We start from the raw sequence: 18,725 nt of genomic DNA on the forward strand, positions 1-18,725 counted from the left end.
TTTAAATAAAAAATCCGGCATTCTTGCAATCCATTAAATCCCTTAAAATAACCTCTTGGTTATTTATTTTCTAGTAATGTCTCATCAGCTATTCCTAGAAGCAGCTACTTCTAGAAGTATGTATATGAAGAGCAGTCAATATTAGAAAGGCATCGTTTCTGCAGTTGAGCAAATTCCACATCGACTCTACCGTCGAGATAAAAGCTCGTCTTTGAAGTTTACTTTCATACGTTAAATTCGGAGAGATGACCGTATCGTAACGCCTCACAAGCTTTCAGTTCTGTCCCCACTTCTTACGAAAAAGTCATCTTCTGACGCATATTCTGTGCAGCTTTATTTATAGTTTTATAGAGCTGGTGCTGCCCTTTATTCCTCCCTGGAACCATTGGAAATAATAATAACATCGAGTTGGTAAAACAAACTGATTTCCCTATCGAACTTTATGCTCAAATACTTGTGATGTTCTGTGTGTATAAGCAATGGCCTTATGAGGTTAAAATCTAGATGGAAAGCTTGTCTCGATAGAATATTTCACTTCAAAGGTGTCTTAGTCGGAGCTGCAAACCGAAGGTCAGTTCAACTCAGTTCTACCCAAATTGTGTGAGAAAATATAAAAGATCCATTTGTTCCCTTCTACAACAGAGCGCATTTCTGGGTATAGCAAAGTGTGCTGAAAGCAGAAACTGAAGAAAAAGAGAAAATAGTTCGAAAGGTTGGGTCCTAATGAAACTCATTATTTGAGTTTCCCATATTTAAGTCATGTGATAACAGTTAATGGCAGGACCCCTAAAAAATCTGGACGCATGTAGATTGTTACAGATAATTTGAGCAGCTCTCAACTATCGAACAATAGAGAAGTGAGGGATTTACTGGAATAAGAAGCTACTCAAAAGAAGAACAGGCTTGACTAAACTACTACTAAACCACATTTTTTTGAAGCAAAGATGAAGAAGAAGTAAAGTCTATAGAGGCACACATTCTTGGCCAATGCAGCATTGCTAGTAAAAACATTTCAGTTTTCTATGGGTCTGGATTGGGTTAGGCTAAGTTATGTGTTGACCATGAGAAGACCCGCTTGAGCGATTAATCAAAGAACGTTGTTTGTCCTACTACAAAGAGGCAAAAGGAGAGGACGCAAGAAATGAATGCATTGAGGTGGGGATTGGATTGAAGTGGTATGAGAAAAAGCCCGAACGATGACTAATTAAGGTTGTGTTAACCACTACGTACTGCTAATGAACTTCATCAGGAAGGTTATATCTAAACCTACTATATCCGCAAGTCCAAAGAAGAAGTGACAAGCAGGATGCCTAAGGATGCCTAAACTTTAGCCCCGCTAAGGTAGGGCTGCTGAGAATAACGCGTTGAGTTTTCTTATTATCATTGGTTGATGGTTATTAATTATCCTTGTCGATGACAAATCTCGCATTAGTAAGGCTAGAGCCCCCTTTGGATGGTGTCTTCTGCGGAGCGCAATAACAACATCAGCGTTAACACAAAAATAAAAATTTTAAAATCCAGCGTAAAATGCTAGCTGTAGGTACATGGAAACTGACCAAATCCGCCAGTATGAACTTTCAGGCTTTTATAAATCGCTGCCTGAGGAACATCTTCCGCATTTTTTTGCCCAAAACAATTTCGAACTCAGAGATACTGAAAAAGGTGCAAAGGGTGCCAATCCAAATGTTCATACAACGCCAAAAATGGAGATGGATTGGGCACACTCTACGCAAAAATTATGCATGTGTTGCACGAAGGGCATTGGAGTGGGACCCTCTCACGAATGTTGGTCGCAAGCCTGGTAGACCAAGAGAAACTTGGAAACAAACAGTTGAAACGGAAGCTGGAAACATCGAAAAGAGCTGGAACTTTGGCAAAAATCGCACAAGATAGCGCACAGGCGTGGTTGATACCCTATGTCCTACGAGAGATTAAGGGCCTGAAGAATTAACCTTAGATTTGCATGGATGCCAAGGGGCCACCAATAAAATTCCAGAGCTGAATACTTTCCCGCAGACTTTAATAGGCTAAGTGCCATCTAGTTGAATGGATTGACAGAACTTGACAACAGTGTGAGGGGATTTTTTGAATAAGAGAGAAAACTATTAATTACTGGATATCGCAAAGGAGTTTCGTAATAACTGAGTGACTTCTTCATACAGTCTCATTTACTGCATAGCCTCTCACGCCGATTTCCTAAAGAGTTGTGTTTTAATAACAATGAGAGCCTTACCTAGGTTCCTAGTAGAGAACGGCCTTCCCTGGTATTTAAACAATATTTCTATACTAAAATCCACCAACAGAACTAAATTTTTCTTATTTTGTCAGTGAACTGTCAGCTTTTCGGTCTCTCCACATTTTGTTGATTTCGTAATCAATAAATTTTGCTGTCCACTATTTTTGGAGGAATACCGCATTTGTTCGCTCATACAAATATCAGTATGTGAAATCAAGTCTATGCTGTAATATTAGCTCACATGAGTTTGTGTGCACAATTGAATTTCGGTATTATCCCCTAACTGCTCTGTTAACAGGATGAAAATTTATCGATTCGAGTATTAGCTCATGTGCGTGACATGCACACATACCCACATGCACTTACACTGTTAATCATTGTGTGTGTGTGTGATATGCTACTTTCATTGTATGAATACATATATATCCATTAATACATACAAACATATGCATGTGCGTACATACTTAGTTAAGTACCCACTTGAGTGTATCTGCTTGTTCAACTGCCAATTACAATTGTGTGTTTGTTTTTATGCCATGCACACACATACATACATACATACATACATACATGAATATTCATATGTATGAGCGTATTTGTATGCCATTTAAGTGCACTTGGCGATTCCCCATGTTCAATTACACAGAAAAGTATGCATTTTACGCTTTTGTGTTTAAATTTTTTTTTTTGTTTTATTTAATTTTCAATTTTTTATACAAAAGCTCACTCAAGCAAACCTAAGTAAGCATTTATATTCCAACATATATACTCGTGCGTGTGTGTGTATGCGTATGTGTATGTTTAAAAAGCCTTCAGCTATCACTTTGTATTTATATCCATGTATCCACTTTTACATTTTTACAATAATATTTCTTTAATATTTTTCCAACGAAAACTTACACCTCCAATCACTCAGACTTATACCTCTACCAATACACGTGCAAGCGCGCTGGCCTCATTTTAAGTAGCTAATTGAGCGGCAATGATGGCATTAAATGAATATCCGTACGAGTTGGTTAATTAACTGAATGAAATTCAATTTCTTGTGAAAATTCAGGTACTCAAACAAATTTAAATGGTATCAACTATCGTTGAATGCAAATGCAATTTTGAAAATTATGCAAATTTTTTTTTGTCTTTTTTTCTTATTTAACTACTAAAATGATAAATTAATGTTACGTAATGGTGCATTTAAAACTTACCATAAAAAGTTAATTTAAAAAGTTAACAGATTTAAAAATAAAATTGTTTGCATGTCATTGGCACAACCCTTTTTATAATTTTAGTTACACAATTTTCAGCTTTTTAAAATAAGTTCATGAGTAAAATGTAATTTTTTCAATTACAAAGCCAGAGCATACCAAAGAACTGCATATGAACGATTACTTATGTACAAAAAATTTAAAATTATTACAATAGGAATTATTACAAAAGGGTATTTGATAAATTTATAACACAACGATAAAACATTTTTTTATTACATAAAAAATGCATATTTAATAAAATGCAAAGAAATAAAATAAAATTAAAAAATCGCTGCTCTGCTTAATTTGCTTTTATTTGTAAAAAGTAAGGAATAAAAAAGCCCACACTTTGTGAAAAAAAACTTATTGAAAAGATTTTTTTTACAAAAAATTCCATGGTATGATATATTATTTTATGTAACTGCAAGCAATTATAACACCATAATTAAAAAAAGTCGCTAAAAGTGTAAATAAACTTTCTTCCTATAAAAGTTTTTCTTTTATTAAAAAAAAAATATCTACCGTTCAGAATCGGCTTTAAACTGTACGTCCCGCCATTTGTGGAACAACATCAAGACGCACGCCACAAATAGGAGGAGGAGCTCGGCCAAACACCCAACAAGGGTGTACGCGCCAATTATATATATATATAAAACTTTTTTTCATAATAATAAAATTTATTTTTATAAAGTTATTTTTTTAAATAAAAATTGTATGGTTTAGTATTTCCTTATTATTATTTATTAAGAAGTTACTAAAAATTCAACTAAAATTCATTTTTACAAAAGTAACTTCTTTCATAAAAAATTACATAGCATATCATTTCATGTAAAGAAATTTTAATGAACAATTTACGAGAAAAATTAATAAAATTTATTTTTATAAAAGATATTTTTTCAATAAAAACTGTATGGCAGAGTATTTTATTATTTAGTTACTGCCCCAAATGATAACCAATTTAATTTAAGATGTTATTTAAAAATTTTCATAAAACGTCTTTTTATAAAAGTAGTTTTTTGTAATAAAAACTTCAGTTTATTTTTTTTCTAAATAAAAATTTTTACTTACAAAAGAAACTTTTTTTGATACAAAATTTCGGGGCATAATATTTTAATATATGTAAAAATATTTTAAATTGGAATTTATAAATAATTTTACAAAATTTTTTTTGTATCAACATTTTTTTTTAATATAATAAAAACTGCATATGAAATATGACAGTTTTTTCATATAAATTTTATGGTAGAGTATTTTACGTAAATAAATTTTAACTAAAAATTTTGTAAAATTTATTTTTATAAAAGTATTTTTCTCAATAAAAATTGTATGGCAGAGTATTTTATGTAAAAAAATTTTGATTAAAAATTTTGGTAAAATGTTTTTTTTTTTAAAATGTATTTTTCGCAATAAAAATTGTATGGCAGAGTATTTTAATTTAAGTAACTGCAACAAATGAGATATAATTTTATTAAAAATTGTATAATTTTTTTTAACTAATTTCAATTCATTAAATTTTAAAAGTTTCAATAAATTTTTTTTCTAAAAGTTTTTTTTTAGCCCTGCTACTATATTAGAAAAAAAATACACATGTTATGTTCGGGTCTTATTTTGGCCCCACATTTTTTTATTGAGAAAATTCGAATTTGTACAGTTCAAAAATATTTTTAAGGCTTGTGATCAATGCAATATGCCATCGTTAGAGTGGTTGTGTGACGGACAAACAGGTTTTTTGCAAGTTATACACTCAGTAAAGGTCTTTTTTGCCTTTATCGACGCGCAAAATTTGCACCTTTTCCGTTCACTAGCGCATTTTCGTTTTGGAGAAGGCGAATTCGTAGATGGTGATGCACTGTCTTCTTCTCGAATTCTTCGTACCAATGATGCAGAGGCTTCTGCGCGAGCAAGCCGACTACGCCTCTTGATATGTTCTTGAGCTAAAACTTCTCCGAGTTGCTCTAAAAATAGGTGCCTTTTGTGCAATTTATTTTTTTGCCGTTCAGGATATATTTCGCTCCATATTATAAAAGCGTTTAAGCAGAAATATCTAATAAATTAGAAAAAGGCAACTGGGCACCGATTGGCTTTTTTTGCACGAATATGTACGAACCATTTGGTCCAATGTTTCGACTCCACCTTTTGTCGAGTTGTAGTATTCAATTATTTCCGGAATTTTTTTTGGATGATCTTCCAAAATGTTGCTATTATGGTGAAGGGTGCTAAGCAAATAAATCATTCTGTATTTTTTAGGCACATACAAAACTACAGTTTCTTTTTCATGAAAAAAAAAATTTACTTGAGTGTATTGGAAGCTGACGCAGTTCTTGTGATGTTGCATGAACCGGCAGAAAACGTTTGTTGTTCCTTACTGTGCCAACAATAGTAATTTTCTGCTTTAACAGTCCTAATGCAAGGTTATGACTCGTAAAAAAATTATCGGTAGTCAGATTTCGGCCACGGTATGAAGACACTAAGTCTAGAACAACCCGTTCGCCTTGATTCCTTTCAGCATTGTCTCCTACTTTGCCCAAGTATATTTGGAACTGTAAGCAAAATGCGGTGTCAGAATCCGCTTCTATCCACGCTTTCATGCCATATTTCCCAGGTTTACTTGGAATGTATACTTTGAAAGGACATCTACCTCGGAACGGAATAAGCTGTTCGTCAATCGTTATGTTAGCACTTGGAACGTAAAGCAGCTGCAAGTTTTGAGTCCATTGCTCATAAAATGTGCGAATAGGAGCAACTTTATCTCCTCTTTGTTCTGATCTTCTTCTTTGCCTAGTACACGAGAAATATTGCTAAATCGTTCTAAAGACATGATTGCGCTCAAAAACGGTAGTCCATGAAACTCGTCCCACAGGGAGTTAAGACTTTCACCGTATGACCAGTAGACTCCTAAAAGAATAATATGTCCGTTATACAATTATAATAGGAAAAATATATTGTAAATAAATACCAATAAGTATAAGAAATTCCAGGTAAGCATCGAACTCAGTAGCATCTATAGCTTGAAAATTTTCGAAAACAGCACTTCCTTGCAAATTGCTGTAGTGAATTATATCCCTTTTCATAGCTTATGTAAGGCATACATCAAAAGTATCACGAATTTTTGAAATACGATGAATAACATAAGAAGTCACTCCAGGTTTTCCGTGAAGAATATTTTCACTTGCTGCACGACTTAGACATTTCAAAGAAGGTATTGTTGTCCACTTTATCATCCGATCTTTATCAAAAACTTCTATGCTATTAGTTACGGTCAATGAAGAGAAGGCTTCTGCGCCACTGGAAATGGATTGTTCTGAAGATAAACATTCGTCTTCCTCAAGTACAAAATTAGCATCACAATCATCACTTGCATCGTCTTCAAGGTCACTCAAGAATGCACCAATGTCATGTTCAGTCATTTGTCCACGCTGACATTATGGCCAAGTAAATACAACCACGAATTTTACCGTATAACTACTGGTATGAATTTAGAAAGAAAAAAGTCGATTATATATACTTACAGTATGTCTAGATTCCATGTTTTATCAAAATCTATAAACTTAGTCTATAAACTTAGATTTACAATAGCAACTGATCACTACAATATTTAGCACAGAACTGAAAGTATTTGGTTTCGTTGTTATTGAATACAAATATTATAACTGTAAACGCATGATGTTATATGCAATTTGGGTCATCAAAAGACCTCAACGTAGTAGCAGGGTTAATTTCACTGTATTTTATTTAAAAAAATTCATACTAATTTTAATTACGAACTCATTAAAAATTTTAATCAATCTTTTATTTGTAAAGTAATTTTCATTTCAGTCAAAATTTTATGGCATAGTGTCTTATGCAAAAAAAATTTAATTAAGAATTTACTCATAATTTTAATAATAAAAATTTAAATACTAAAGCAGCTGAGCAGAGACTATTTCAACATGCAAGAGATCACATAGGATCATCTAAAAATAGCAGAATAAATTAAAGTCCCAATCTTTTAACAACACATGTGAAAAACCGCTAAACTTTCATAAAAATTTCGAAAATTTACATTTTTATATTTTCCACAATTTTTTGGTTTACACAACTTTGTCTTCCACTAAATTCTAATATCATCAAATAAAATATATCAATTGTGAAGTGACTGTTGCTAGCAATCAAGAAGAAATTAGGTTTACTGCTAACTGTGTTGCGCGTTTTCTCCATAAAACGCAGACGTATGACAATATGCCACATACCAAAAATGCTTAATGAAACGATTCTCAGTGACTCACTATTTTATTTTTTTTTTTTTTCAAAGACCAATGCATTTTTTTCACTTTGCGCTTAGCTTCTTTACAACACCAACAATTTTGGTTCACATAATTTTTTTCTGGCTTCACCATGTGTGGAAGGACATATTCCTATTACTGTATAGAAAACGTGTGAGTATTCTCCTTTGGATCACGTTTCGCAATTGCCACTGACCAAATTATCCAGTGAAATGCTTGCCATTTTGCTGCGGTTACCATTGTTATAACTGCCGCCACAAATATTTACGGACGCCAATGCTAAGCGAGAGGAATGTAAATTTGTGCACACGTTTCAGCAAGCGGCAATGCTAACTAACACAGATGCACATAATTGTTATGTATTTTACATAGAATACAAACTTAGAAACTAAAATTGCTGGAGAGAGCTGAGCATAGAAATATTTTGGATTCAACTGAATGCTATACTTATATACAACATATACATACAAACACCTCCATACATACATCTATTCTTCTGTGTTAGTCCATATGATTATTTGCCTTACCCCACATTTTGCCTATCACTTTCATAGTGCCTGTCCAGTAACGGGCGAGAATGCTAAGACATATTTTGCGGCTTCACTGTCAGACGCCTTATCTAAAGACACTATTCTCCGGCATTCCTTGCATAGTAGACATACTTCTATGTTCTATCCATACAACAGAGCTAAGTGCCGACCAATCACTTGTTCACTCATTGTGCAGCTCATTATGCGCTGCAATTATTTCTTCTACTTTTTTCCTTAACTTTCTTCAACTACTTCCCCCTGCAGCTTTTCTCCTGCCCCAGCATTGAATTATCATTAGCAAATGTGGTTTATGAGCTTGGAATGGGAAGGTGACAGTGCATAGAGAAAAAGAGTGCGAATGCTTGTTTTCTTTCACTCACTTCATGCTAATGGATCTGGCTGACAGTGCAAATACATCCAACACCCGCATTTCAATGATTTCAAGTACGTGCCAGTAACATTAAGTTGCACAAATGAAGCGCTTTTGTGCAGTTATTGGAGGCATTAATATAATTCAGGGCCAAATGGAAAACGTAACTGTGGCTACAAGGAATACTGAAGCGACTAAAAGTGGAGGGATATAAAATAAGCAGATAAGCAGGAATGTGGGAGAATCGAGCAAGTGGAGCAGAGTAAACATACTTATAATACAAATAGCCTGCTGGAAGGAGCGATAATAATGAAGCAAAGTGGCGCATATATTTGCCTGGAAATTTGCCGACAGTGCCGCTACTGATTCTGGTGCCCTCTTGAGAATATCATGGAACTTCTTCTGGAAGGGAAAGCAAGTGATGCGAGCGTTCATTGTATGTTTCTACGACAGTCGGTTCTGCGTAACCGGAACGACCCTAATTTATATCCGGCCAAGGATATTCCTCGTATATGCATGGGGAATGTTTATGCTGCTACAGCAAGAACAGTATTCATTGTACAGACAATGTAAGTAAAAACACTCTACCATGTCTAAAGAATACTACAACTTCTGATATTTCTCAATAAAAAACATAGCTAAGAAATATATTAAAAATATTTGTTAATGTAACTTTTTCAAGTCAAAGACATTATTTTGCATTTTTTTGTTATGATTTTTAATGTTGCCATACAAATTCTTATATGGCATGGCAATCCCGGCAAAACGCTCAAGCAAAAATACCAAGCACTCATACCATCGCACACTTGGCTGCATATCAAACTCACACCAAGGGTGCCTGCCAGGAATAGAAAACTAGGAAAAAGAAGAAAGTTTTTATTTGTATTCTTGAATAATGGCAAAGAGCGAGTCCATGCCAAGTATTTTGGAATTTTGTTAATAATTATTATTTTAGTAATAGAATTATATTTAAAAAATATTGACAAGAGTTAATAATTTGAAAATTTCTTATTTATTTTCAGTTTATTTCAAAATTTCTATGAATTTTTGATTTTAGGATAAAATATACTTTAAAACTTTTTTGAGAAAAAAGTTATGTATTTTTTTGTTCAAAATTTTTAATATCTTAGACTTTGCTGAGTAATCTTTCCCAGTTTCATAATTGGGAAACGTGCAGAAAATCTGTTCGAAATACCGCTCTAGCGAGGTGTTGAGTAAAGTTTCACAATAATTTTAAACAAAAAAAAATTAAATAAAAAAATATGCACATTTGAAAAAATACAGTGTTTTGAATATATATAAAATTTCTAAAAATTATAAATTAAAAAATTTTAAAAATTTTGAAAAATGATATATTAAAAAAATATATAAAATTTAGAGTAGAGTAGGGTTTTCAATAAGTATAAAATGTTGAAAAAATATAAAATTTTGAATAAATATAAAAGTTTGAAGAACATATAACCTTTGAAAAATTCTAAGCTTTTGAAAAAGAATAAAATTAAAAAGAAATGTAAAGCTTTACAAAAATATAAAATATACAAAAATATACCATATAATTCGGTAAAAATATAAAATTTTTAAACAAAAAGAGTTTTAAATAAATAGAAATTTTGAAAAAAATATTGAATTTAAAAATATATTGTATATATAACTTTGAAAAATGTAAATCTTGAAAATATATAAAATTGAAAAAAAAAATTAAAAAATAAAAAATTTTGAAAGAATATAATCAGTTTTGAATAAATTCTACCGCTACTGAAGCAGCTGACGGTTGGTTTCGTCATCCATTGGATGGCGTCTGCCTTCAGTATTAAAATCAGTCGGCATGAAATGATGCGGTCAAAATGACCCCTACCTTTCAATTTTTTTACAAGTTCACCTGTTCAGCTGACGTGTTTCCCCCCCTCTACCCCGCAGCTGACTATTTCTTTTTTATTCTACTAAATGTCAATAATACATGAAAAAAATTTCAACCGGTATAAAATGAGTTGTTAAAAATTTTTTTTCGACACGTTTCGCAGCATCGTACGCACGTACCCATCGCTACTGGACCAGGTGACGGTTGGTTTCGTCATCCCATGGATGGCGTCTGCCGTCAGTATTAAAATCAGTCGGCATGAAATGATGAGATCAAAATGACCAGCGGCTCCCGAACTAGAAACAAATGGTAATCAGAAGGAGCTATGTCTGGGCGGGTGAGGTAGAATTTCCCATCCGGAATTTTCCGAATAATTTTTGACCGGTACTGCAACACGTGGCCGAGCATTGTCATGATGGAAAATCAATTTCTCGTGTCTGGTCGCCCATTCTGGTCGTTATTCGGCTATTGCTTGCTTCAAACGTATCAATTGTTGCCTGTATAGCTCTCCCGTGATAGTCTGACCCGATTTTAACAGGTCATAGTACAGCAAACCCTTCTGATCCCACCAAATACAGAGCATTACCTTAAAACCATGAATATTCGGCTTTGGTGCTGATTTGCCTGGTTGGCCTGGCTTCACATATGATCTTTCACGCTTTCGGTTGCCGTAATGAATCCACTTTTCATCGCCAGTGGCAATATGATGCAAAAACGATTTCTTTTGTTGGCGATTAAGCAGCATTTCAGACATGCATCGTCTCTCAACGTCTCACGGCTTCAATTCGTGTGGCACCCAATTTCCTTGTTTGTGAATGTATCCGGCAGCTTTTAAACGTTTAGAGATGGCTTGTTGAGTGACTTCCAATGTTTTTCAAGTTCTTCTTGAGTTTGACATGGATCTTGATCGAGTAATGCCTCCAATTCTTGTTTTCAAAGTTTTTTTATGGACCTGATCGCTGTTGCCTTCTGTGTCAAAATCACCACTTTTAAATCGTGCAAACCACACTGAGCTTCTGAGAGTAAACGATGTGCTTCTCTTGCAAAAGCAAACCTCTCGCAAACACTGTTTTGTTGGAACGTAATTTGACATATTGACTGTAATGAAAAAAATTTGTGTGTTTTTGATTTTTTGGCGTGCTTTAACATAGAATAGCTGTCAATGTCAAAATATTAACTACATAAATAGATATGAGGTTAGTAACAAATACGAAATTAATTAGTTGTACACGCGATAAAATATTGAACATTGTGAATAATTATAAAATTTTAAATAAATATAAAATTCTAAAATAAATTACATTTTTAAAACACATACAATTCTGAAACAATATGGAATTGAAAAAATATGAAATTTGAAAAAATATAATGTTTTGAAAGAATATAAAGAGTTTTAAATAAATATAAAAGTTTGAAAAATCTAAAATTTTGAAGAAATATAAGATTGATGGTTTTGAGAAAATATAAAATTTACTAAAATATATAATTTTGAAAAAAATAAAATAAATATTATGAAAATATATAAAATATTTAAAAATAATAAAGAGTTTTGAAAAATATAAAATTAAAAAAAATATATAATTTTTAAAAAATATGAAGAGTTTTGAGTTAATATAAAATCCTGAAAAAATACAAATTTTGAAAAGATCTAGCAATTTAAAAAAATATGGATTTGGATGGATGGATGGATTTTGAAAAACATATATTAATTTTGAAATAACATAAAAGTAAAAAAAAAAATCATTTTTAAAAAGTCTGTATTCTAATAACTTTAAATTTTGTTTAGTTATTAGAAGAACCAAAGATATTTCATGGTGATTTCTCTTTCAGTTGTATCCTTCACGTATTAGCTGCACACGTTGTAGCTTCACGTATAAGTTTTTCGAACATTGGAAAGGAGGGATTTCGCATGCATTTCACTTGGAGGGATCTTGTATGTACTCGTAAAAGCTAATTGAGAGTTTTGGAATGTTAGCCTACGAAGTTTCTATGATTTTCAATTTCAATCCTTCCTCTTTAGCTCGAAAATAGAGTTCAAATCGAAATATGAGATCTAATTTTTATTACATATCTGTTGTAATGCTTCTCAGTTACTACAAACTTTGAATAGTTATATCTATTAGGTGCGCAACTAAGTTCTTTTTCTTGTGTACAGAGCGGCTACTGCTGAGTGTTCGCATTTACTGGAGATGCAATTATAGTGACTCCTGTGCAGCCGAACTACGGCAACTTTCTTACAAACGTTTCTACAATCTTCTTTTCCACAAAATTATAAATGCATTTATTGCATTAATTTTTAAATTTTATATTAATTTTTCATAAAAGTGGAAGCAAATTCTAGATCAGTGTTTTATTTGGATTTATTTTGAACTAGTGACGAACTAGTCGCAAAAAACTGGTTCGCACTTTTGGAAATATTATTAAAGCCAAACCAAAAATTCCACTAACCCCTTTTTAACAGATTTGTATTGTATCAAAGAATTGAGTCTTGTAGCAATGCGTGCTGCCTTTTTGCATTGCAAATTTTGTAGCAATCATTTAGGCGCATAATTTTTCATTGAATTCGTTTGGTTGTGATCGCAGCGTAAATCATTTTAAATATTAGTAAGCTATGCGGATATCAAGAATGGAATGCAACGAACTGAAAAATAAATGAATAGAAAAGTAGAGATAAAATATATAAGAAACAAAAAACAAAGAACCCCAATAAAAGCACTTCTGCTTTGGGTCACATATAGCAATAGAGCATGAAGGTGAAGAAGATGTGTGAAAAGGAAAGATATTTTTACTAATAAATGAATTTTTCTATGTAAAATGCCTTTTCTATATTTTTGCTTTAGTATTTTCTTTTATTTTTATTATTATTTTTTTTTCTATGAAAAATGCCTTTACTATTTTTATAATTTTTTTTATTCACCTTGCAGCCTTCAAAACATTAAAATGCTTTTATTTTTAGAATCCACATACTTACTGTGTAAATAATATACATATGTACATATATGTGTATATACTGGTTTTTGCAATAACATGAAAACTTACTCTGTCTGTACGTATGTACTTATACATTTTTATTGCCTCGCCATAAATTTGTTCAATGCTGACTTTGCGTGCCAGCAAGTAAAAGCACATATTTTGCTTATCACAAAAATAACAATTAAAATAATTGCCAGCAGTCATATATTTTTTCGTTAGCATATGCCATAGGGGGTGTGTGTTTGCGTTGCTAAAAAAATTCGCAATTCATGTCATTAATTAACGGCGATTGCGCATAATTTATTAAAAACAAAACCGGAAGTGCTAGGTGAGGCAGACTGAGACCAGAGTGGAGTGGGTCGGGATGAATGAGGTAGCGTGTAATGGGTTTAGAGATACGCAAACATGCATTGAATTTAAAGCAAAAAAAAGAAAACACGGCTGAAGGAGCGCCTGTAACTAGGATATTTTCAGTAAGTCACAGCAGTAATCGTTAATGTAATGCGAAAAATTTTAAAGGTAGTGTATTTTGTTTTTATTATATTAAAAAAATTTCAAATGGCTGGACATGAAAATATAAATGTTGAAAATTTTTATAAAAACTGTATAAAAAATTTTATTGAAAGTGAAGAGCCATTCTGTCAAGTGATGCAGGTATTGAAGAAATTGTCGTAAAAGTTTGGAAAAATTGGTTTATTTTTAGGTATGAGTATAAAAAAGTATATATACATATATAAAAGTAAGCTGAAAAAATTTTAAATTTTTCTTTGAATTTTTGGTAATTATTTGAAATTTTACGATTTATGCAATATTGAAAAATTTTATGTAAGGGAGAATGGGGAGTTGTGAGAAAAAAATTGTATATAATAATATAAAATATAATACAAAATACAAAAATGTTGGGAGTTGTGAGACACCATGGTTTAAATCAATAAAAATGACTTATTTTAGTTGTTAGTTCTTTATTAAGATGAAAAATAAAAAAGAAAAGACAATTGTTATAAAAAAGTGTATAAAAAATGCAATGCCATCAATCTGATGATTCGCAGTGAGAACACGTATAATAACCAGTTCGTAAATTGGCGCAATTTAGGTGCACAGCTCGATCGCATACATTGCAATGAATGGAGTTGTTTCTGCTTAACTTTTTCGGCATTTGCACCCTTGCAGATGATGCAAAAATGATATATATACAAACAATGCATGAATATTGCGAGGTACTTATGAAAGATGCGTTAAAACGTCGAAAAAAACGGTGTCTCACAACTCCCCACATTTGTTGTCTTACAACTCCCCAAATCGTTTTTTTATAAATGGCCGCGTAGTCATAAACACATCGAACGTTCATGCCCAAGTGAATGTGTAAATTCAAAGCTAATAGGACAATTAATAATTTGTATATATTAACATTTGCAATTTGCTTCAACAACTGATCAAATGTATCGCAAAACAAATGATGAAAAAAACTTACCGAGAAATTCCAAAACACAGTAACTGGAGAGACGCGTCGAATGCGAGTAAATATGACCAATGCTAGCTAAAAAGTGAGATCGCATCGAGAACACTTGTTGACACTTAAAATCGAATGTAAACAAATGAATAATGCCGAACGGTAACAATGTCTCACAACTCCCTATGTCTCACAACTCCCCATTCTCCCCTAGTGCTTTTCGAAACGAAATATCTTCACTTCTTTTGAGCATTTTCATATATTTGTTTAATATTTTGGGACACTATTCAAATCATATTAAAGAAACCAAAAATTTTTTTTTTTTTGTTTGTTAAAACTTTTTGTGTAATTTTTGAAAATCAGTATAAGGGCTTCCTAGAATATTGAAAATACAAGAAAAAAATGAGGAACATCGAAAGGCAAAATTGGAAGTTTTGCTTACATTTTCAACAACAAAAAAATTTCCTTTGCAACACAAAATTTCTTAAAGCTTATATTTTATCCACAAAAATAAACAAAAATTATAAAAATCTTAAGAAGAACCCTCATAAAAGATCACTCAGAATCTTAGGCTAGCAGACATACAGGTATGTATGTATGTATATATACACTTTCGAGCATCCAATTATTTGTTGAAAAAAATAAAATAAAAAAGGAGAAAAGGTGTTTTTCAAAAATGGCAAAAATAAAGATTTTGCTTAAATTTTTAACAAAAACAACATTTTTTTTTTCAACAAAAAATTTTTTAAATAGCCAAAACAATTAAAACAACATTTTTTGTAGACTTTGAAAAGAACCATCAAAAGGTTCACGCAAAGCCTGAGGCTAGCAGGTTCAAGCTTCCAATAATTTAGGGAGAGCTGAAGTTTGGAGAGTGTCACGTTCTAGTTTTTGTTTTAAGTGTCCTTTTCTTTGGACTTTCATCATAGAATTCATCCACAAATCCTATAAGAAAGAGTCATGCATTTCTCTGACTGATTTTGTTTTTTGTTGACTGGTATTCTAAATTTTGAAAATTTTAAAAATATTACATTACAAAAACTATAAATTTCGAAATTATATTATAAAATTTGAGAAAATTGCGATGCTCTGAAAATGAGCAAAGAACTTCATAGACTGTTCATTTCTTTTCTCTTGGTACTAGATCTATTCGACTACGCCACTGGGTGGAAAACATTGATCCCCCAAGCGATTTTGCATTTTGACCTTTGAATGCTCCGCTGGAGTGATCTGGACACGAGTTTCACCAGGCAATCAGCTGTGTCATTGCTTTCAACTCGCTCATGCTTCTCAGTAGATCACAAAGGCTGCTTTTTTATGGCGGCTCCAAAAGTTGAAGAAAATTTTGCAGACGCCAACAATCTCCGAAGTTCTTTATATTCATTTAGGGCCTTTAACGCAACTTAACTATATGACACTAATCGTATTTGTAATTCAATGAAGGGATTTTCTGAAGCAGATTTCTATTCTATTTCGAAAATCTCTGCTTGGAATATGACTAGATAAGTATACACTGGCAGGCTTTTGTGGAGCATCGATTCAATATTACTTCCTCTAGCCTCGACCTAATAATATAACAAGCTTGACTTCCTTCGCCAATAGCTGCAGCAATTGCTCCATAGTGGTCCCTTTCAAGAACTATGAGCTGCTACCAATTTTTGTGAAATAATATCCGGGCATTTTATGAGAATAGTTTGAGAATCCTGTTGAGACTACCAAGTCAACAATTTTCGGGCTACGTGTATAAAACCAGCGCAGAGATCCCAAAAACCGCTTTTAAATTCAAATTGAGGGGTCGAAATACCTGTCTTGACGTCAAGAGCAGCAGTTGAGTGAATACACAAAACCACTGTGATGACAAAACAGACCAAAGGGTGGAGTTTATCGAAAACAAGAACGAAACTTACTTACTTAGTGTTTGTATGCCAGAACAGTAATGACTTTATCCCCATAATAAATGACTATCATGTCCAATTGTGCCTATGTAATATTCCTAAAATTTTTTCAAGAATCTGTTGAAAAAATGTGTGGCTTTGTTGGTAGTCATTGTGTATTCTGGTTTAATTTTTTATCTAGGACTAACCTAGGAATTCCTTTTGTCAGAACTGAAATTTGGTTTCTCTCTAAATGTATTTGAAACAAGGAAACTTTCTTCATCTTTTTTAATGCAGGCCCTGTAATAGGTTTATCTACACTCCTTTTCTAGCACACCAATTTTCAGTTAAATTTAATGCTGATTGAAGTCTTGTAAAAATTGTGCAACTAGGACAGTACGCAATATATAAACTTTCCACTAAAATTTAGAGAATCATAATCCGGAGAAGAATACATATTTTGTATTACATAATTCTACCTCTAACACTGCGGGCATATAAAATTCCACATATAACTTCTCTCTGCAAGAGCTTTAATTGTAATTTAGCGGTACAAGAGGCTACAAATGAAACATCTGAACAGCAAACGAATAAGTCATTTATACATTTCATCTGTACTCTGAGTCTATAATATTAAAAATACGTGCACATGTACATATACTTATATATATTTGCACACATACATATCTGTTCCATTCACTAATATTTCATTTTTCCTGTTTCTCTTTTCAGGTAAGTCTGCAATTCAGTTCAACCGTTAAGTAACAATTTTAAAATTGAATCAAAATGCATTTTTATAACTGCGTGGTAAGCTCGATGGCATATGTAGTGGGGCTTGTACTTATTCATGGAGGTACTTAATTACATAGCAAATACATAACATCAATTTTCAATTAAATTATTAATTAAAACATACAGGTATTTTCTTGGTCTATCTACTTGAATATAGGATGGAGAGGGCAATGAAAATTATATTTTAATTTTAATACAAGTTTTTGCTTTTTTAAGTATTTATGTTTTATAATTCAAGTTAAAGTCTCTTGAAAACTATTAGTTATTATCTAGAAATCCAAAATATGTGCGTGTGCCGGAATATAACCTCAGCTACTCGACTTTTTGACTTTTCAGCTTCCCGCTCCGGCTTCTTCAAATCCACGCCTTTTGGTAAATTCATTTTTTGTCATATCAACTTCTTTTTCGGTTCAGGCCTGGGCGGTGTTGTCCATTTTGGCTCTTCTATTTATCTGAAACACAAAAACCAAAAAAACAACAATTAAACAGTATGACTGTAGTTATGTTCCGTACTATACTAAAAAAAATTAACCAACTGACGCCGTTTTAAATTTCACACTCTGAAAATCTGGTTTTTTCTTCAGGTGTTTAATCAAATCAAATAAATACGAAATAATTTAAATAATATAATATATTAATATGATTCTAATAGGACTATGAATAAGTTCGTGCGGTTTTTTTTCGAAATTTGAAACTTTATTGACGTAAAATGGTTACAAATTTAATATTCAAAATATTGTCCATCGCTTACTACTACTTTTTCCCATCTTTCTGGCAATTCACGGATTCCCTTTGTGAAAAATTCGGTCGGTTTTGCCGCAATCCACGAATCGATCCATTTTTTGACTTCATCGTAATTACGGAAGTGCTGGTCAGCCAGGCCATGTTGCATCGATCGGAAGAGATAGTAATCGGATGGCGCAAGGTCTGGACTATACGGCGGGTGGGGTAGGACATCCCATTTGAGCGTTTCTAAGTATGTTTTGACCACTTGTGCAACATGTGGCCGAGCATTGTCATGTTGCAAAATAACTTTGTCGTGTCTATCGGCGTATTGCGGCCGTTTTTCTCGCAGTGCTCGGCTCAAACGCATCAATTGTCGTCGGTAGACATCCCCCGTAATCGTTTCATTCGGT

At 32.5% G+C, this 18,725-nt stretch overlaps 1 protein-coding gene across 1 annotated transcript in view; it reads left to right on the forward strand.

The window, feature by feature from the left end:
• Nucleotides 1-18,269, forward strand: part of LOC128866787 (protein kinase C, brain isozyme-like) — a 97,360-nt gene extending 79,091 nt beyond the window's left edge. Inside the window, exon 3 of the mRNA XM_054107769.1 lies at nt 17,530-18,269. Coding sequence (XP_053963744.1) covers nt 17,530-17,533 — 4 coding nt within the window. The 3' untranslated portion in view covers nt 17,534-18,269. The remainder of the gene's footprint in view (nt 1-17,529) is intronic.
• The last annotated feature ends 456 nt before the right edge of the window (nt 18,270-18,725 follow it).

Source organism: Anastrepha ludens, chromosome 6 (assembly GCF_028408465.1).
Source record: "Anastrepha ludens isolate Willacy chromosome 6, idAnaLude1.1, whole genome shotgun sequence".
NCBI classification, from domain to species: Eukaryota; Metazoa; Arthropoda; class Insecta; order Diptera; family Tephritidae; genus Anastrepha; species Anastrepha ludens.